General features: G+C 49.6%; 1 protein-coding gene across 1 annotated transcript in view; it reads right to left on the bottom strand.

Moving 5' to 3' along the window:
- Positions 1-22,173, bottom strand: part of PTPRT (protein tyrosine phosphatase receptor type T) — a 1,068,951-nt gene that overhangs the window by 49,737 nt on the left and 997,041 nt on the right. The window contains exons 20-23 of the mRNA XM_032419927.1: positions 15,379-15,455; positions 7,389-7,425; positions 5,929-6,026; positions 2,765-2,881 (exon numbers count right to left, since the gene is read on the bottom strand). Of these exons, the coding sequence (XP_032275818.1) occupies positions 2,765-2,881; positions 5,929-6,026; positions 7,389-7,425; positions 15,379-15,455 (329 nt within the window). The remainder of the gene's footprint in view (positions 1-2,764; positions 2,882-5,928; positions 6,027-7,388; positions 7,426-15,378; positions 15,456-22,173) is intronic.

Below are 22,173 nucleotides of genomic sequence, written 5' to 3'. Positions count from 1 at the left end.
ACTACGAGACCCTGAGGCCTGAGTGTTGCCCAATGGAAGAGATGGCAGAACTCACAGGCCAAGAGGCAGCCCAGGCCACGGCATGGGGACAGGACTTAGCACGGCACGTGCACAGAATCACAAACAGGGCACCCCCAGGAGGGACTGGGGGAGTGCTGGCTGCTAGAAGGCCTTGCCTCTCACACCGGGTCTCGCTGGGGAGCTCCGGGGAGGTTGCCCGGAAGGGGAAGGGCATCACCACGCTTATATTTTGGGAGGACTGTGTTGGCTCCTATGGGCAGCCTGGAGTTGAGTGGGTATGTTGGGGGGCAGTGCAGAAGGTCCTCATGGTGCCCTTCCAGATCCCCTTTCCTGGGCCAGGGTCCCCACCCCCAGCTCCTGGGTCTTGGCTGCAGACACCCACAGCTCCCCCCTTCTTCAGAGAATTGCTCAGCCGCCAGGAGCCGCTTCCCCTGGGGGTGGGGGTGGGAGTGGCTAGCTGGCATTCAGGGGCTGATGGGACAGCAGGGTGACCAGCTGACTTGGTGAGTCTGCCCAGGACTGAGGGGTTTCCTGGGACATGGGACTTTTGGTGCTAAAGCCAGGATGGCCCTGGGCATACCAGGACGTTGCGTGATCCTAATGGAGGAACAGAGGACTCCTTTGCCTCGAGACAGGATCAGCTGTGTGGTGGAGTTCATGACCCAGAGCTCCCATGGGATCCAGCTGGCTTTGGTCTCCAGCTGAGAGCACGCCCTCGCTTGGCTCCTGCTGCTGCCCTGTCCCACCTCCCTCTCTTCCTCCCCTTCTCAGAGCTCCTCCTCCAGCTTCAGCAAGCGCACCCAAAGCCCTGCCTCAGGGTCGGCTTCCCAGAAACCCAAACCGAGATGGGGTGAGACCAGAGGCAGAGAGCCCCATAGGAAGCTGGGGCAGGAGTCCGGGTGGGAGTGAACAAAGGCCCAGATGAAGAACCTCATGGATGAGCTGAAATAGCAGAAGAGGAAACAGCTTCAGGGACACTCAGTTTTTCATTCCATTCTCCAGGTCAACTCAGCCCCAGGAAGCCCTTGTTTGAGCCCTCACCACCTCCACTGCGGTCATGGATCAGGGGTCCTCCCTCCCTGATGGGACTGTGCTCTCTTCAAGGGTGGACACCACTTTCTGTTTATTGTTTCTGGATCCCCGGCTCAGGAACCGATTTTGAGCTAATGACCTGGGCAGTGTTTGCCGAGCGCCTGCCTGCAGTTCTCTAAGGCCTCCCTGCTCAGGTGTGGGGCCCAAGATGGGCCCCCACGTCGCCACTACTCATCTCACTCCCTGGACTAACTGCATATATGCCAGACGGGTTGGGGGCCCTGCCAGGTCCTCTTCTGTGGCCTCTGTCCCCGGGCCTCAGATGTAAGAGTGCTGGCTGCTAGTGACTCCCGTTTTCTGGAGAGGTGCCCTCAGCTGACAGGACCCAACTTGCGCCGGAGGTGCCCTCTCAGTGGCTGGTCCACAGTCAGTGAGCTGATCGAGGCAAGGGGGCCAAGTCTGTGGTGCAGGTCCTGCTCTGGTAGCCCCCATGGATCAGGCCTAGGTTAGACTCTGCTGAAGACTCTGTCCTTGCTCAGGTCCCTCCCCTTCTCTCTCCTGTTTCCCTCCCTCTCCTATAAGTTTCTCTTGAGAGGGGTCCCTGGATACACCATATGCACTCAAATCCTTGTCTCAGGCTCTGCTTCTAAGGAACCCAACCTAAGGCCGTGTCGATGTACCTGTTGTCATGGAGAAGTGCCCTTCCCTCCTGGCTCTTCGCCTGAGTCTGCAGATGCAGGCCTTTAGGAGCACCTGGCTTGGAGAGGGGGCTACCAGGAGCAGTGTGCCCCGTATCAACCTCGCAGCTGGGCAACTCTGGACAACTGACACACATACTCGGTGCCTAATTTTCTTACCCTGTAAGATGGGAGTAATAATAGTACCTCCCTCAAGAGGTTGTTGGATTGAGTGAGTTCATGTATGCAATGAAAAGCACCTGCTTTAGTAATTGCTCAATAAACGTTAGCTATCATTATAATAGGAATTAAACGATAAATCTAATTTGCAATCTCGTTCCTGCTCATCAAGCCCCTGCCGGCCTCCTTTCAATGCCTAGACCAGCACTTCTCAATCCTGACATCATGGACATTTTGGGCTAGATAATCCTTTGTTGTTGGGGCCTGGGGTGTCCTGTGCATTGCGGGGTGTTCATTAGCATCCCTGGCCTCCATTCACAGATGCCAGCAGCACCCTCCATCCTCAAGTTTGGTAACTAAAAATGTCCCTAGACATTGCCAAACTTTCCCTGTGGGACAAAATCACCACCAGCTGAGAAGCACAGGCCTACAACATGTTGCAATCTTCTTTCCCCGTGACTCTGCATACTTCTTTCTGCCTGGCATAGGGTTCCTCCCGCTCTTCCCTCAGCTGGCTCCTTCTCATCCATCACTGTCTGCCTAAATGCCTCTTCCTCCAGGAAGCCTTCTTTGACCACCTCATCTTGCTGTCTGCACTCATGGCAGGTTTCTTCCATGGCTTTTATCACCATGTGGCATCAGTCCATTTATTTGTTGAATTCTGTTTGTCCCTCCCGCTAGAGGGGGTAGGGAATCCTCTGGAGCAGGATCCACATCCAACTTGACTGCTGATCTGTCCCTGGAGCCAGGCACAGGGTGGGCACAGAGCAGACCCTCGCTCAGCGAGTGCGCTGAATGAACGAACAGCTGGCTTGCCCAGGGCACAGGCTGCCTGCAGCCACAGGGAAGCTTACCTTCTGGACGGTGAAGGTGCGTATGACGTACTCCGCCAGGGGCTCTGTCTCAATCAGGCTGACTTTAATGTCCCCGTAGACCTCCGTGTCATCCGGCCAGTATCGCACACACTTCACCTGTGAGGAAGGGCAGAGACAAGGACGGATGAGTGCGTGGCTGAGCGGGAGCAGCCGCCTCGTCCGGCCTTCCTGCTCCGATATACCCAAGGGCGATTTGGGTGGAATTTCGGTCCAAGGGGTTGTCAGCTGGCTGGGGACTGGCCAACTGCACAGGGCCACGCCCACTCCCAAAGGCCCTGGAGCCGTTAGGAATAATGGTAGTACCTTCTTTGGCAGAGCTCCTCAAAATCTCCAAGTCCATTATCATACTAGGTGAGCGAATCGATCAAGGTGAGATAGGCAGCTGGTGTTACCCCATTTACAGATGGAAACAAAGCTCGAGTTTGGAGGTCAGATACCTGGTCCCAGGTCACGGGGCCAGTTTTCTACCTCTGGCTGAGCCCTTTTTCTGCTAGATCAGGTGGGGCAGTGGGGCGGCGTCAGCGGAGCAGAGATGAGAATAAAAGTGGGAAGCAGTGAGGGGGTGGAAGCAGAGGGGTTGGGGAGAGGGCCATTACTATCCAGAGGTGGTGACTGGGGGCTGGAAGGAGAAAGGCTCTCAGTTGGGAGAAGGATGCAAGGAGCGGGACTAAAAGGGAAGAGTCTGCACAACGGCTCTCTGCCCGGGCGGTGGGTGCAGATGCTGGTGACAAGCCAGTCCCACACTGGACTCTAGGTCACACTCCGAGGGAGGAAAAAGAGATCATTGTTTTCCCCTAAAAAGAACAAAAGCATTACCATTCCGGGGGACGCCGCGCGGGCTAGAGTGGCATTTCCCACAGTGTGTTCCGCTGGGTGCTAATAGGTGTTAGGTAAAAAAAAAAAACAAGAAACAAAAAAAAAACAAACAAAAAAAAGGTTTTGTGGTCAAATGAGTTTGGGAAATGCTGGATTAAACAAAGTTAAACAGGCCGCTCTGCTACAAGACTCCTCAGCTCGTTGAACGTGCTAACGCTAATGTGTTTTCGACTCTCCGAGAGGGGCAAGGAATACACAGCATTTCCCAAACGTATTTAACCATGGAACCCTCTTCTCACTAGGCATCCTGCAGACTAGCATCCCATGGAACCCACTTAGGGAAACGCTGGTATAGCGCAACAGGCTTGGCAGGCAAACGGATGCATTGCTTGGTTCTAACGCTCAGCAGCTGTGAAGCTTCCAAAAAGTGCTGAAATCTCTCTGAGGCTCAACTTCCTATTAATACGGATAGCTAACGCTTACTGACAGCTTACGGGATCTCACACTGCTTGCTAAGTGTTCTACTAATTCCTTACCTGTATTATTTTAATCGCTTATCACTACAACCTTTACAGATATGATTATCACCCCGTTTTACGGATGAGGAATCAGAAGCATTGAGAGGCTAAGAAAATTGTCCAAGGTCACAAAGGGATGGAGCCAGGATGCAAAGCCAGGCCACCCGAATAATTACCAGAAACACTGCCTCGTGCAGTTGTTGGAATCAAAATGAAGTAATGCACAGGGAGCATCAGGCACGGTGTTTGGCTCCTAGCAGGAGTTCCGTCAAGAGACTGCTCCCCTGTTCCCTCCCCAAATCCAAATTAGATTCACGAACTGTCCATCGAGGGAATCTGTCTCCAAGATGGGATATGTTATAGAACGGGCTGGAATTTGCCTCTGAATTCTTAAATCCTAGCCTGGCCTTTTTGTCCACAGTAGCTGCTCCCTGGGCCTGGGTCCTTGGGGAGCAGTTGTGAGTGGAGGGGCCACGACACTAGCATGAGAGTTAAGAGTCAGAGATCATGGCCAGGCTCTGGCTGGAGGACTAAGGGGTAGATGCTCCAGCCCCTCGGCCTGTTTCCTCATCTGTAAAGCTGGGGAGGGGATGAGGGGAGAGCGAGCTCAAGGATAAAGTCTCTCTTGGCCCTAGAACCCTATGAGGCCACGAGATGTCCACAGCCCTTTCCTGGATTATGATGACAGCCCAGATTCTCTCTTTCCCATGATCTTGGAGGCCAGGACTCTTTATTTTAATGGGTTATCTGGTTCTTTGCCAAAACAAAAACTTACCTGCCCACTCTTCGGTTAGTTCCTATGGTAAGTAGAGAAGCCCTCTTCCTTCTAGTGTTGTGCACCCTGCCTTTCAACCCAGCAGCCCGCCCACCCACATGCCACAGTTTACCAAGTGAGCAAAAGCAAGCTGGGCATAGCAGTCCCATTTCCAAGCCCTAGGAGTAGCTAAGGACGACGTAGGAGAGAGTCGAGATAGAGCAGAGCAGGAGACCAAGGCCTGAACCCTGAGAAATATCAAGGTTTAGAGGTAAGGGAGCAAAGGGTCAGATGCTCTGAGAGGCTGAGTTCGATGAGAAGAAAGAAGTGGCGGTTGGATTCGTCAACATGAAGGATGCTGGTGATACTGACCGTTTCACTATGGGTGGGATGGAGAGGGGAGAAGAGAACTGGAGTGCAGAAACAGAGCCTGTGTGTGAGTCTTTAGAGTCTGGCAGAAAAGTAGGGACAAGAGAATCCTTTTTGTTTGCCTGTTTTGTATTTTCAGGGGGAAGGTACTCAGGATGTTCCGTATGTTCAGGGGAATAATCTAGCAATGAGAAAAAGAGCTTCGAGTGAGGGGGAAATGAGACAATTCTTGCATAGAACTGTGATACAAGGCACTGGGATTGCCTTTGAAAGGGCAAGAGTCACTTCTTCCATAGAAACAGCAGATAGTCTATCATTTGGGTCAACAAAAACGGCCATGTTTTATGGTTCACCCTGATAATAGAGGGGAAGAATGAGAAGACGGTTGTAGATACAAGTAGGATTGTGGCTTTGTGGTGTGAAGATGAGCATTCATGTCTGATGGCTTTCATTTCCCCAAAGGGTATGAGATGACGTCATCAACGGAGCGAGGGTGGAGAAAGGGATGACTCGGAGGGAAAGGCCGTATTCCCCGAATGGGAAGCAGTGGTGAGGATTTCTCCCACGCAGGTTGTTGTGAGGGTGAAGTGTTGAGTGGGGGCACATGCCATAAGGCACAGAACAGAGAGATGCTCAGGAGGGCAGGGCCAGCAACCTCTGTCCAGGTAACTGCGGGAGGGGCTTACCCTGCCCACTTCCACGAGGTTCGTGACCATGACGATGCTGGCCGAGTTCTCCTGCCAGATCATTCTCCAAAAGTCCTTGACAGTCTCCTGCATCGGACCTGCCGACAGAGAAGGTGACAGGGTCAAAGACCACAAGTGCAAGAAGGCAGCCAAGAGGCCATCCCTCCTGGTTGGTTGGTCCAGGCTTGGAACAGGTGAGCGAGAGTGAGGCCGGATGATTCTCGCTGAGACACCCGAGTCACTGAGACCAGGGCCAGAGTATGGAAAAGCAAAGCGGCATTCCAAACTAGCATGGTCTACAGCATCCATGGAAATGTCCGCAGCCTTTCCTCTTCCCTCCGCTGTCCTCCTGCTCAGAGGCTGTCCCCCAGCCCCACTTGCCCCCCATCTATCTTATCGGGACTATATTATGGGTTAATAAAATAGCTTAAGGGAGTTTTCATAAAAATTGGGCTCCAGAACCTCAGTGAGAGACAGGGAGGAAATTGGGGTTGCAGGGGGCGGGGAGGAGGACAGAGAGCTGCCAGGAGCCGGATGCTCACAGTGCAAACAGCAGAGGCCTGATTTTGAGCTTGACAAACACAAGGAGCATTCCTCTGGAGCCCAAACAGGAGTGAGGGGAAAGAAATGGACAAGGAAAGCGAGATAGGATCTGAGAGTCCAAAGCAATTTCCTTGGAAATTTCTTTCAATGTCCTGGGCCTTCATTTCTTCTACAATTACAAAATACATGTATTTGATATAAAAATCTGAATAGCATTTTTCTGTATATGTATATATATATGTATTTATACATATGCATTTGCTGTAATAAGCAAATTATTATATGCATTTAATATGCATCATTATTATATGCACTTTTGCATGCTCTTAAAGATTCTTACCAAGCATGGTACGTGTTCACTGCATAATTTTTCTATAATATAGAAGTATCACACTTTATTTAAGCAATCTACCAACTGTTGGGCACTTAAGATTTTTCACTTTTTTCCTATTAGAGATAACACTGTGACGAGTATCTTTGTATATGTCACTGTCCACATATATAATTATCCACAGGATTTCCTCCCCAAAGGGTTCGGGAGGTAGGATCATTTTTAAGCCTCTGATAATGGACTGCCAAGTCATTTTCCAGAATGGCGGAGTACTTCTCTCTTCTAGGCACACACTCGTCAAGGAGATTAGGCACCATCGGCTCTAGTTTTGGATGGTGGATCCTGAGGGCACGTGCCTGAGGCTGAGGCTTTGGGTCTGCCCGGCCTGTGCCATTTCCTAGCGACACCTCCTTCATCTCTCACTCACATCCCTCCCCCCGAGAGCTGAATTCATCACCTCTTTCCTTCCCAAACAAATGGACGCTCCCAGGGACCTAAGTTTGCATGACATTTTTTGCTGGCAGAAGCCCATTTCTCTCTTCCAGTGAAGGGTGAGGCCCCCTTCGAGGAAAAGGAGAGCACTTACCCTGAGTTGCAATGTAGTGCCGAGGTCGATGGTATCCCTGGAGGACAGGAGAGAAGCAGAGTGAAGGGCCTCCAGTCAAAGCTCGCAAACACCATAATATTAATAGTTATCCTTTCCAAGACATGCTTTCCTCACAGGCAAAATGAGAACAGCATTAGACACTTCCCAGAGAAGTGGCAAAGATGAAATAAGTAACGTATGGCAAGCCCTTATTAAATCACTAAACGTTAGCTATTATAGTAGTAACTTGGAAGGGGCCCATATGGGCTTGCCTCAGAAGCAAATCTGGGTGGCTGTTACTTATGCCCATGTACCCAGAAAGAGGTGGAGAAGGAATTGTGGTGTTTCTGTGGGACATAAACCACCAAAAAGTCCTTCCTGGGTCCTAACTGTGCAGAACACTGTGAGTCTCTGCAGGGCACCTGATGGAAGACAACCATTGCATCGTTGGCCCCTTGCATTAGTAACAATTAGAAAAAACTGGGGAAGAATGCCACAGGGCCTCTCTGTGCCACATGGCGGGGCTTGGAATTGGAAGTCCCACTCACCAGGGAGGACCCTGTGCAGGTGTGGCTTAGAGGCTGATAAAGTCACTTTCTGATTCAGAGGCCAGTTTCTGATATCCCTGTATATTTCAGTGTCCCAGGAGGCCCTGCCGCATCTGGTGTGGGGTTACTCTGTGCTCCATAACCCTCATCATTGGGGAAGAGGTTGAAGAGAGCCTTCTCTTTTGCCTGGGTATGGCAATACTTGGAGGATCCCCTTTCTAGTTCCAGAGAGGAATTCTACCATACTGGGTAGAGTTCAAGTTTTGGACAAAGATTTGCATTTAGTACATACCACTGGACATAGTATTTATGGAATGAATACATGAGTGAGCAAACGAATGGATGGACAGATACTTTTTCAAACTACAGATGCCAGTTACAGAGCCTGCTGGAGGAGAGGTCACTGACAGCCCTGAAATCCACTTTGCTTTAGGGTTATCCATCGCAGGAGAAAACAAACCCAAACCGTTGATGAATCCCTAGTTTTGTCTCCAATGTTGGTGATCCATCTTTCTATCCTGTTGGCAGGGAGGGAATGAGCTGCCTCCAGGCCCTCTCACTCAGGAAATGAGCCAGAATTACCATCTGTATGGTTTATGGTGAAACAGACGTGGCCTCTCTCCAGTTCTGGATCCACTTTCTGATTCAAAGACTCGTTTTTGAGCCCCCAGTGTATTTCTCCGCCTCAGTCTTCCCCTTGCTCCATAAATACCTAGTACGTACCTTCCCATTGCTGGGCACACTCTAGAGGCACCAGAGTTCACTGTCAGCACAAAGCCAGGGCCGGCGGCGTGGTCAGAACTGCTGGATTAACCACAGTCCCGAGGAATCAACAGCCCCACCTAAATAAACTCTTTGTTTGCTAACTTCTTAGTGAAGTTATCAGTTTCTTGAGGACAAATATTGCCTCCTCTAAGTTTTAAAAAAAATTTCTATAGACTCTCGCACAGTGTGAGACTCAGAACAAATGTCCAATGAACAAGTGGCTGGGAGCACAGCTAAATAAGGTATGGCTGGAGGAGGTCATGTGCACACACTCTGGACCCGATGGCCTGGGTTTGAATCCTGGCTCTGACCCTTAGGAGCTGTGTGGTCTGGAGCTAACACTTAACCTCCTCGTGCCTCCATTGCTTTTTTGCCGTCAAATGAGGGTACTTAGATTTACAATATAGTGTTTCTATTAAGATTATATGGCAGTTACTATGCGCCAGGCACCGTAGTCTAAGATTTAACATACATGACTTTATCTTATCAGTATTTTATTGGTCATCTGGCAAACATTTATTGGGTGCCTCCCGTGACCGTTTGGGAGATGGTGAGATCAGAAGCCCTTCCTGCCTCACCGCTCTGCCTCTAATGCAAAACGGAGCCCCCCTCTGACACACGAGAAGTAGGAAGGGAGGTGAGAGGGACCAGGAGCTCTCTGTTCCTTCAAGTCAAGATGGACAGGGTTTCCCAGGCTTGCAGGAAGAATTAGACACTGGGAATTTTCTCGAGTAGGTTTGGGAACAGAAAATAGTCCCCTAGAGTGTGGAAGGATGTGGTTTCTCAAGCCCACCCTCTTCCATCAGCCGCATCGTCACTCCCAGTTACAGTCCTTGTCCTTCCTGAGCCAGGCCACAGCACTGGCCGCTTGCTGGCCTCCCTGCCTCCAGTCCGGTCCCATCGCCCATCTGCTTCTGACCGGAGTGAACTCTGCAGTGCACATCGGATTACGTTATTTCCCCACCCAACAGCCTGCAGTGGCTCCCCGCGGTGTGTGCAGTCATGTCCGGATGTCCTAGCTCAGGACTAATCACCTGTCTCTAGCCTCAGTGCCAGGTGTCCCTCTCCATGCCCTCCCACGGGCCCTATGTCCCAGCTTTCCGGCACCACACCTCCAATGAGACCTCCCTCCTCCTGAGCAGTCCTGCAGGCTTCTGCATGTGCCCAACAACACGTAGCACATGAGCTGCAATACGGTTTTCGTACTTGTCTCCCCATGGGCCGTGGCGCCCGCACTCAGAGCTGGGGGCAGCTTTCAGCAAAGGCCGGTGGGTGGCATACATGCATAAACGGGTCTCCGAGGTGAGGCTGGGGCACCCTTAATGGAGTTCCCGTTTCCTCCCCTCCGGCAGCATGCCCTGTTCCTACCACTCTTGCCCTGGCTCACAGGCCATCTTGCTCTTCTTCAGACACAGGAGTCATGTTTCCATCCAGAGGCCTTCGCACAGGCCATTCCCTGTGCAGGGTGAATCTGTCCCCGCCGAGCTCGGTGGTTTGCTCTCTCCCTCCAGCCCGGCTTCCACTTGGTTGTCAGTCACCTCACAGAGAGCCTCCCCTGACCATCCTGTCGGCCCCTCTCTCATTTCTCCGGTTTACTTTTCTTCAGGGCACTTATCACTCAATGGCAGAATGTTCCTTGTTTATGGACATGCTCACTGTCTGTCTCCGCAGTGGAATGAGAGGGCCGACAGGGCAGGGCTGTATCCGGCTTGCTCGTGGCTGTGTCCCCAGCACCGACAAGTCGGCCTGGGCCATCAGCCTTGATGAACGCGTATCGAATGCATGCATGCACGCACGCTGTGGGCCTGTCTGCGCACTGCATGGGAGTCAAAAGGCCCTCTCTGGTCTCCAAGACCCCATCGAGTCCCCAAAGAGAAAATGTTCTAACCACGAGATTCCTCAGCAAAGGAGATAAAAGGAAATGTATTGCTCGACTGGGGCTTTACTGGGGATTTGCCAAGGACTGGTTCAGAAAACTTCCTAACCTTAAAAGAACTTTGAGTTCATTTAAGTCCCACCTACACAGCACACAGATCGACTGCAAACCAGCACCGGGCCTGCCTCCATCCGTCTGTGAGCAATGGGAAAGAGGCTTGCATCCAAAACACATTTATCTCACTCTGAACTTACGCATCTGTTACTTACTGGGGACCCAGATACGATATTTATTTCCAGACTGGTAATTTATAATAGATTCAAGTGGCCAATACATTCTCGGGTGTGCAAACAAACCTGCCAGTGGGATGGTTCAGATGGTAGCAGAACCATGGCCTCTGGAGACACAGACAGGGCTGGCCCCATCCAGCTCATTATCCAAATGGAGTTGTATTAATGCATCGTCAAGAACCAATTGTGGATAAATGATTCCAGCATGGGCAGTTAGCTCTTCTGAGAGCAAATGTCCAGGAGGATTTCAGCGGGGGTGGAGAGCAGGGCAAAAGAGTGAGGACCTAGAAAACTATGTAGTGTGTGTCTTGCCAGGAATCCCCAAAAGGACTACAGGAATTTTAAGTTTGCTGGAGCACACAGTAGGCTCAGAAATCATGGGATTCCTCATTCCCCGTTCTGCCCCATATTGGTAACAGGGTGCTAGGAGGTGCTTGTGCTTGGTGTCTTCTCCACCGCCCCCCGACCCCCCCATGTTCCCGCTTTTCCCTTCTAGACTCTGCTCTGTGCTGTGGGATGGATGCTGACCTGTATGGACTACATCGCGGGGTTCCATGGCTTCTGGTTTCCAGTTGGGTTCAGCCAATGGGGGAGCAGAAGCAGGCCATGGGGAGGCTGGGGTGTATGTCTTCTAGATCTGCCCTCGTCAGGCCACTGAGGTTGGCACTGACTGTCAGAGGCTTCTGTTTCTAACTCGGGGATACTGCACCCCACCCTGTTGGTTTCCTTTAACTTTGTTCCTACCTTGCTAACCCCCTCCCCTGCCCCTCCGTTACTCCCTTTGAGTGAGCCTCTGTTTCCTAATGGGAGACTGACAGATATGTTGGTTATCATATTCTGCCGGGGTAGCATTATTATCCCACTTTACAGATAGCAGAACAAGTAAATAAGATCATAAGGCTAGTAAGCAGAAAGGCCTGGACTCAACAGGCCCAACAACGGCTGAATTCATGACTCTGGTCTCGTGAACTTTGACTCTAACCACTGAGATCCAGCAGAGACCAATGTCACATATGAAGACAGCATCTTGTAGAGGCTGTTTGGCCTATTTGCACAATCTACTTCTCCAAGAGGGAGAAGGTGGTGGGGTGTCCTTAGTGCACAGAGAACAGGATTCTAGCCATGTAACCTTGAGCAAGGATCTTAACCTCAACCCCTGGTTTCTTATCCTTAGAGGCTTACAGAATGCACCATAACGATAGAACCCGGCAGGAATGGGAAGTGTTTTCGGTGTTGATGTCACAGAGATTCACCTGCATTTGAAGCAATTTCATTTGTTGCCTGTAATGTACCAAAGTGCCTCTTGGCTCTGACTATAGTCAGATGCTTATGCAACTTTGTTTATCTAGGGAAGCGTCTCTCTAGGAAAGTTAACTTTTGTGGGAGGGTCACCACTCAGATGACAAAAGCTACATATAGCACCTTGGGCTGGCAGACCCCACGTGGGCCTTCGGGGTTGCCACAAGTACTCGGCTGCAGACAAGGTCAAGGGGAAACTGGAAGGAACTAGTTCAGTCTGGTTAACTGCATGCTGAGTCCCCATTATGTGCTGGATGCAAGGTGCTGTCTGGGAGTAGATGGGGAGGGACAGGAGGAAAGGCCCCAGACTGGGAGCTATTCCGGTCTGGTTCCTAGTTTGGTTTTGCTGCTGACCCGATGCATGGCTGTACTAAAGCTCTGTAATCTCTTTAAACTTTTTTTTTTTTTTTGGAGAGGTTGAGAGAGAGAGAGAGAGGTGGGGGGAGGGAAAGAAGGAGAGGGAGAGAGACAGACAGAGAGGTGGAGGGAAAGGACAGAGGGAGAGGGAGAGAGAATCCCAGGCAGGCTCCACACACAGCACAGAGCCTGACATGGGGCTCCATCTCACAGCCCTGATCAGGATCATGACCCGAGCTGAAATCAAGAGATGGATGCTTAACTGATGGAGCCAGCCAGGCACCCCAAGCTTTGCAATCTCTTTCAACCTCAGCTTCTCTTTCTGAAAAAGGGGGATGATTTCCTAACTTGGGGGGTTATTGAGGGGTCTCCATAAACTGACTCCTTTACAAATACCCACCACAGGGCCCAGACATGACTCATTTAGATCCACTGGCTGTTGTCATTGCTTTACTGTTATTATTTAAGCCAGCAGAACACGGTGGGGAAGCCACCCCTGATTCAGACTTCTGCTCCCTCCTCCTCTACATCCTAGCAGTGTGATCCTGGACAAGTTACATAACTAATCGAGAGCCTCAGCTAACTCATCTGGAAATGGGTAGTAACAGCACTTACTTTGTGAGGTTGCGGTACCTAGTTAAGTAATGTTGATACACAAGAGGTGATCTTAGGTTACTATCAGTCCTTCTTGTCTGTTGGACTCTTACTCATTGGCTGAGGCAGCACTGTTTCACCTCTTGCAGGAAGGCTCCCCTGACTACCCAACCCCACCCCAACCAAAGCTTTGGTTTTCCTTTATGTTCACACAGGCCCTGCTCTGTGAGGGTCTCTTTTCTTACCCAACTCCTTCACCAGACATGAGTCCCTTTTCAGGTCTGCATTTCCAGCACACACTGGAGGACCTACTCAGTGTTTGAGAAATGAATACTAGATGCACGAGGGAGAGGCTAGAGCTGTGATGGGCGGATACTCAAGAGTGCTTTGTCCAGGCTCGAGACAGGCTGCTCTGAACTGGCCATCTCCTTGTGAACTTTCCTGGGAGGGCCATGGGGACAGAGACTGTGTCTACCTTGACTTCCACTGAAACTCCAGCCCCAGGTCCTGACCACGGGAAGGCCCTTTATAAGCCAGGGTCCCGGGGGGGACTCGAAACCACTCTGGATGTTTCAGACTAAGGGAATTCAGCATGGGGTGCTGATGACATCGGTGACAGGGGAGCTGAGATGCTAACCAGGGGACAGAGGGGTGACGCAGAGATTGGCACCAGCAGGAGACTGTGACTGCCCCTGGAACTAGCGGCCGACGGGAGACAGAGAAGCTGCCAGACCCCGGAGCTGGGGCTGCCGGGCAGAGGCGGGAATTCTGGTGGGTCTGCCTGGTAGAAGCTGGTGCCACAGCTGGGACGCGGCCCCTGCCAGAGCTGCTACCCGAGGAAGTGAGGGAGGAGCCGGACACCAGCTCTCCTTTCGCCCTCCAATCTCCCATCACAGCCCTCCCTGCCGGGATCGGCTTGCCCTCCTTCCTGCCACAACACACACACACTCACGCACACACACTCACAGGTACACTCTATCACACACATACTCAGATAAGCAATGCAAAGCAGAACGGGGAAGGCCGAGAAATAGATCTGAGAGCAAACAGACAAATGACTACCACAAAGCTCAATAAATTTTTGTAGAATCAATGAATCATCTGGATCAGCCTAGATTAGGGGGAGTTCAAGAGCACACCATTCCACTTCATAGCCCGTCTACAGAAACACTTGGGTGTCAGAGGGACCAAGGTGATCTCTGCCATTCGTCGAGGCCCCCAGGCTCCTAGCTGAGGTCCTGAGAAGCCTGGCTTGCATGGGTTATGAAAGGACGTCCATTTGTCCCTGGTGGCCATGCTCCCCCTTTGCAGACTCTCTCATTTCCATGGTGAAGCAGCCCCTTTCCTAACTGGGCGTCTGAATCCTGTATTCTTCTCCCTCGGATCAATCTTACCCTTGGCGATAGATAAATGATCCCGAAGCTCAGCTCTGCACTGATCACCTCCATGATCAAAAATTTCCAATAGGGTTCTCTTGCCTCCAGAATCAAGTCCGGCTTTCTAAGTTTGTTCGTAAACCACCGATGATCTAGCTCCAACCTTATTTTCCACTATTCCCATGACATGGTCTCTGCTCTCCTCAACCTGAGCTGCTACATACTCTCGGCTTCCAGGTGCTACATTTTGGCTTGTGCTGTTCTAACTAGAGGCCCATCTTCCCCCTCTTTAATTTTAAATTCATCCTGTGCTTGGAGCTTTGGTTCATATCACATTCTGCATTCCTGATGGAAGAAGCGATTCTTTTCCCCCCACCTCTGAATCCCTGCAGCATTTTATCTGAACATATGACACTTACCACTTTCCAGTTTGCCCTGGAATTATTGATGTGCATAGCTTATCTTCCTGCTCAGGTTTTAAAGGGTAGAGACCATGGCGCTTTTAGTTTTATGGTTCCCATAGCATCTTGCACACAGCACGCACTTTTAAATTTGTGTTGCATAAATGACTATACCTTCAAATGAATGAATGGATGGACAAACAGACACACGTACAAATGAATTAATGCGTGAATGAACAAGACGGGCAGCTGTCCTGGGGCCCCACAGAGCAGGCTACTCCAGCCAGCTCCAAAGAGGATGCAGCTTTCGATGGATAATCAACGTGGGTTATGCTAATTACACAAATCAGGGAGGGCCCAGACCCCTCTGGACACGTTCTGGGAGGGCCACCTTGTGGGGGAGGGAGGCTGGAGGACAGCCACAGGTCTCGAGCCTGCTACAACCAACCCCAGAGCCCGGCTGCCCAGCCCTGTGAAGACTCACATCAATGTAGTTGGCGTTGATGTAGTCGGAATGCGGGTCTCCGTCCAGCACCAGCAGCCTCACCCGGGAATGGTCGTCTGCAGAGAGAGAGCAGAAAACAAGGAGGGGGGTGTGGGAGTAGAAAGGAGCCTGCGGTGAGGGGCCAGCACTGCCCTCCTGCAGACCTACCACGCATTAGTAGTATGGGCATCGTGCTGCTTCTCACACACTCTCTCATTTGACCCCCGGCGCCACCCCATTATCATCCCCATTTACAGATGAGGCGGCTGAGGCTCAGGGAGATCATTGTGCCTTAAAAAGCACTGTGTGTACTCCTTCTCTTTTTTCCACCCGCCCTTCTAGTTCTAGTTATGACCTAGCTGGGTGAGTCACCTTGCTTCTTTAAGTCTTAGTGATTTTGTCATTAAAAGGGCAGTAGAAATACCTTCTTCACACGACAGTGCAAGAGAGATCAAAACACTCAGGAGGCGAGAAGTGCCGGATCTGAACTAACATGCTCTGTTTTCATTATTGCATAAAAACGGCAAATTTACCTATTTTCCACATGTGTGCAAATGCTTTTCTTTTGCCTTTCGGAAAATTGTTGCAAATAGATTGTTGGCCACATATTGTTATCAATACAATCATTCAAGGGAAGCTGGCTCCATCATTATAAAAGAGGTCATCAATAACTGAAAACGTGTTCTGGAGAATACCATTTCAGCACAATCCAGGCATAAACAAGATTTGCAGGGTTTAGTCAATGGCACGTTTACTTCAAATAACATCAAATAAACACCATAAAAAAAAAAAAACAAAAGCCCCTGTGCAGAAGAATCAGGCTAATCCTTTACAACTAATTAAAGCGCGCTATGACGCGCTAACAGACGCACACAAACGGAACACCCTGGCTGGGTCTGGTGGGAGCAGGGGCTCAGCTTGCTGTCTGGGTCCCTGTCACCCATCGCTGCATGTCCCTGCCTCCACTGTCTGGTCTAGGACAGGGCTAGGGTTCCTGCTAAGGCATATGCAGCCCTTTGCAGTTTACAGGCATATCTATTACTACGAACTGGAAGCCCCCGAGAACTGGGCCATTACCACTCTGTTCCCTGTTTCATCCTCTCCACCTCCACCTGCAGCAGGCACTCCACAAATCCTTAGTGAGAGCATGAGTGGATCACCTCGTTGGACTCTCACAGCGATCCCAGGAGACAAGCAGCATAGCCCTGTTACAAATGAGGACACCGAGGCTCACATGGACTGACTGGCCACATGGCCTGTGAGTGGTGGAACTTGAAAGAGAGGGTTCTCTGAACTCTGAGCTCAGACACTCCTGCTTCCAAAGAGGGGTCTAAGCAGGATATTGGAAATGGCTTCAAGCGTACATGGCAGGGGGATTAATGCCAGAGAATTGGCCATCTGTTGATGGAAGAGCTGAGAAGCCAGAGAGAGGCTGTGTAACTCAGAGACCAGCACTAGCGAGGAGACATTGCCTCCCTGGGGATGGCGGGGCAGATGGAGGAGGCGAGGTTATCAGAGCTGAGGGCTGGGGCCCCTGTGGAAACTGGAGCCTACGAGCCTCTCTGGTTGGAGTTGGAGAAAAAGAGGAGCCTCTCTCGCTGCTAAAGGAGGAGTCTGTGACTGGGACAGAGTGGGAGACATACCCCGGCTTCTTCCTTTCCCCAACTTCCAATCTCCCACCAGGGCATATCCTTGGCCAAAGCCAGCCAGACACCAGCTGGCAAGAGACTGGGAAATGCAACCCACGGGTTGAACCCACAGGTCAGTAGAAGAAGAGAAGGCAAGGAATGGGTCCAAGGATGGACAAACAGGCCCAGGACTGGACAGGACGCTACTTCATATCCATTAAATAATTCAAAAATTAGTCCTTGACCGTGTGCCAGGCGCTATGATAGACATAGAGATATACCAGATGCCACTTTTCTTACTCCTCATGGGCGAGAGTTGCAGGTGGGAGGTCTAACTCATCTCTTTGGGGGTGATGGGGGAGTGGGGTGTGAAGTCAGAAGTCTGAAGTTCACCTTTATGGAGTTCATGGCCGGTACTAGACTTTATAGACATGATCTCACCCAATCATTTATTCCTCAACATAGCTCTGTAGATTACTACAATAATACCATGATGATATAGTATGTTGATTCTTCCCATTTCACAGATGAAGGAACAGGGGCTCAGAGAGGTTAAGCACATTCCCAATGTTATGCAGCCTGCACGGGGCAGAACTGGGATTCTATCTCAGGTCCGTCTGAACCCAAAGCCCTGCTCCATCTACACACGGTGCTGTCCCTGGACTTCTAGCATCCAGCAGGCACTGCTCCTGGAGTCTGGGCAAATGGTTGGTCCCAGATTCTGCAGTATTCTAGCCCCAGGAGTGGGACCTCCCAGGCGACCACCATCCTGCTCCAGGAGCAAGGAGTCAGACAAGGCCCAGCGCCTGACTCCAAGCTGAGACTGTTAAGCCCCATTACCAGTGGTTACAAAAACAATAAGCCTTAAAAAAGTAAAAATGCACATTGTGCTTTCACTCATTGGTCTCACTAATAACTTATTGATTTAAAAATCTCCTTTATTTATTGAGTTATGACTGCCCCTGGGGTCTATAGCACTGGAAACAGAGATTCTGGTTTAAAACGTGGAGAGGGAATTTTCTTTAACATAAAATGAAAGTTAAAATCTGAAAGCAAAAATGATTTAAAAAACCAATAAGAAACAAACTTACTTAAGTTAAATATTCTTTTTTTTTTTTAAAGACTTTATTTATTTGACAGAGAGAGACACAGCAAGAGAGGGAACACAAGCAGGGGGAGTGGGAGAGGGAGAAGCAGGCTTCCCGCTGAGCAGGGAGCCCGATGTGGGACTCGATCCCAGGACCCTGGGATCATGACCTGAGCCGAAGGCAGTCGCTTAACCGACTGAGCCACCCAGGCGCCCTAAGTTAAATATTCTTAAAGATGAAAGGGGTCTCTACCCACCAGAGGATGGTGTTTGTTGGTATTTTGTCTTCATCCATTCATGAAGAACCTACTATGTGCAGGCTGGTTGAATGGCCTAAGGAAGTATTGTCAAAATGATACTCATGCTTAAGGAATTTGTCAGTGTCGTGCGGGAGACAGATTGTACACAGAAGTAGAACTCCAAGGCCTAGAAAGTGGAGAAAGGAGGGCTTTGTGAAGTAGTATGTGAATGAGGAATTAAAAGTAGGCTAAGACTTGACCAGTGGACCCTTCCATCAGAGGGTACAAGGAAAATGAAGACAGTGCTCCTGAAAAAGCAAGCACACTGGGGAGGCTGAAAACCATCTCCTGTCTTGTGGACACAGTGTGAGGGGATTAGCAACATGAGAAGAGAAAGAGGAGGTAGGCAGGGGTTGGGTTACAGAGGGCTCTCCACCCTGTATTAAGGCACTTAGATGCAAATACCCATGCTGGGCTCTGCAAGGCATCCAAATACGATACCTCTATTTTCTGAGGCTGTGGAAGGTTATTTTATTATGTAGTGACCAAGATTCACTCCCAGAGGGCTAACCTGTGGCAAATGGGATACACTGGTGATGTGAGGTATGAAGCTGAGGGTCAGATCTGGGTTCAAATCTTAGCCCTATCACTTAGTAAGTCAGGCGATCTCTCTTAGCTTGTGTTGCTTAGCAAAGTGGAGCCAATACTATATAGCCCATGGAGTGCTGCGGGGGTGGGGATTAAATGAGAAAATGTAGGCATGAAAAGTGCGAGGGCCTTAAGAGAATGAAAAGACAAGCCACAGACTGGGAGAAAATATTTGCAGAATATCAGATAAAGGATTTGTATCCACAATATACAAAGAACTCTTAAATTCAACAACAAGAAAACAACCCTATTAAAAAATGGGCAAAAGATCTGAACAGACACCTCAGCAAAAAAGATACACAGATGGCAAATAAGTATATAAAACTAAGTATATAAAAAATGTTCAACATCATATGTTATTAGGGAATTTCCAATTAAAACAACAACAAGATATCTCTATAACACCTACTAGAATGGCCCAAGTCCAGAACACTGACAACACCAAACGCTGGTGAGGATACGGAGCAACAGGAACTCTCGGTTCATTGCTGGTGGGAATGCAAAATGGTACAGCCGCTTTGGGAGACAGTTTGGCAGTTTCTTTTAAAACTAAACATACTCTTATCATATGATTCCAGCAATTGCTGTCTTTGGTATTTACCCAAATGAGTTGGAAACTTATGTCCACACAAAAACTTGCACACAAATGTTTATAGCAGCTTCACTCACAACTGCCAAAACTTAGAAAAAAAAAACCCCAAGATGTCCTTCAATACATGAATGGATAGACAAATGTATACCCAGACAGTGGAATACCATCCAGTGATATTTAGAGATGAATGATCAAGCCATGAAAAGACATGGAGGAAACGTACATGCCTACTGCTAAGGGTACAAGCGAGTCTGCAAAGGCTTCATACTGTGTGATTCCAGCTCTATGACACTCTGGTATGGACACAGTAAATAAGCAGTGGCTGCCAGGGACTTGGGGACAGGATGAACAGGTGGGACAGGGGCATTTTAGGGCCCTGAAACGATTCTGTAGGATACTGTAATGGTGGATACATGCCATGACACATTTTTAAAATCCCACTGAACTGCACAACACAAAGAGTAGACTCTAAACTATGGACTTTAGCTAATAATAATGGATCAAGACTGGTTCATTAATTGTAACAAATGTATCACATGGACGCAAGACTAGTTCATTAATTGTAACAAATGTATCACATGGACGCGAGGCGTTAATAACAGGGGAATCTGAATGTGGGAGGGAGGCAGGCAGCACACGGGAACTCAGTCTGTACATTCTGCTCACTTCCTCTGAAACCCTAGACTGCTCTAAAAAAAAAAGGTACTAGGACAGTGCCTGGTATGCAGCAGGTGCTTAATAAATGGTGGTTCTGGGCTGGACATGAGGCTCAGGGCTGAGATGCTTAGGAATGCGGTGTTCCCCACTTGCCCTTCTGTACCAGATGTAAATCCACCTTCTGCAGAGGCAAGGAGCTATGGTGAGTATTCTCGAAAGGGAAGAATTCAGCCGTTGGGCCTACCAGAAAGGCATTGCAAGGAATAGCAGTGTCCTCATGGTGTATTTATTCCTTCTGGGAGATGCTAATATTATTCTGTGTCCCCTTCTTCTTCTAACTTTACATAATTAGAAGGATAAAAAATTGTGTTTATCCACAGGCACATGGAGAAAGATGGGGCAGCGGGTGATGTGAAGGAATTTATACAAGGTAATTTACAAGCAGCCCAGAACGTTCATTATGCTCTATCTACATTTCGCAAGCCTGAAAAACAGCTAATTTGGTACTCCTCGTTTGATATTCCAGACAAGATGCTGGGAAGAGTCAAATAGAGGAGAAGCAAACTCGTCCATGGTGAGGTGAGAGGAGGCTGGCCCCACCTGGCTCTCAGAAGAGGTGGGAGACGGGCAAGAATAGGCTTGTGGGGAGGAGAAAACGGTGGCAGCCAGGGGAGGGGAGACATAGCTGCAAAGATACGGAGATCCAAAGAGCTCCGCCGAATACAACTCTAGGGGAACAGAAACACCGCCCCTCTGGAATCAATCTGTTCCTTGTCATTTTAGGACAAAGACCAGTGGTATGTTGCTAAATGTTTAACAAACAGCTCTCTGGAGGGAAAAAAGGCCCTGATCAGTACAGTCTGCTGATTTCTGTGGTATAAATACTCCCACCATGACTAATTTCAAGCTACCAACATGGCATCAACTAGCTCACAAAATTCCTGAAAATTTAACAATCTGTTCTTGCAAGCTGGTATGAATCAGCTCAGGACACCACTAACAGGGAACAAAGCCCACAATGCTTTGCATGATCTGATGGTTTGGGACCCACTTCCCAGTCTAGCTTCATGCTCCCCTCCCCAAATACTATGCTGATAACTATGCTCTTCTTTCAGTTGCTCAAATGCACAATGTCTGCTCTGACCACAGGGCCTTTGCACATGTACAGGAATACCCCCAACCCACCTCCACAAGTCTGGCAACATCTTATTCTTCAGGTCTCTGCTCCATGTTCCTTACTCAGGAAGTCTCCTGTGATCTCTCCACCTCAGACTCTGAGAGCTCCCTGTACTTTTCTTCAGAACTCTTAGAGCAGCTCTATTTCTGTGACTACCCGATTAACCTGTGGCTCCCCTTCACATCCTATTTAAGGAAGGGCATCCTATTTACTGAACTCCTCTACAGTGTGTGGCACATGGCAGGTACTCAATAATTATTTAATAAATGAATTCGTATTTGTGTTTGAGAGGCTGAGAAAGGGCCAGGACCCCTTGCTTAATAGCCATACAGTTGATTTTAGGTAACCTGGCCTGGGACCCAAGGCTCTTTCCTCTACACAGAACTGGAAGGGTGTGCCTGGATCCTGTGCTCAAATACCCCCTTTCCCCATAGCTGATCCATTACCCCCCTGCAGACCCATTCTGTCCTGTCCCCAGATTGGCAGCCAGTTCTGCCTCTGCAGGAGAGACTAGGGGATCGGTAGACTCTGGAGGCAAGTGGGACGTCTGTCATACACTAATCACATCACCTGGGGCAAGTTCCTTACCTTACCTGAGTCTCACTTTATCCAACTATAGCATCTAAATCCTATCTACCTTTGCAGATGGACTGCAAGGATTAAAAGAGGTGAGATAGGAAGGCACCTGGTGTGTTGTCAGAAATCGAACTCAAGTATGTAAATTCAGTTTAATTATTATTCTAGATCAGTGGTTCTCAAAATGTAGT

This window comes from Phoca vitulina, unplaced genomic scaffold, assembly GCF_004348235.1.
Source record: "Phoca vitulina isolate PV1807 unplaced genomic scaffold, GSC_HSeal_1.0 scaffold22, whole genome shotgun sequence".
Classification (NCBI taxonomy): domain Eukaryota; kingdom Metazoa; phylum Chordata; class Mammalia; order Carnivora; family Phocidae; genus Phoca; species Phoca vitulina.
Note: the sequence above shows the minus strand (reverse complement) of the source record. Positions and strands in the feature narration are given on the sequence as shown.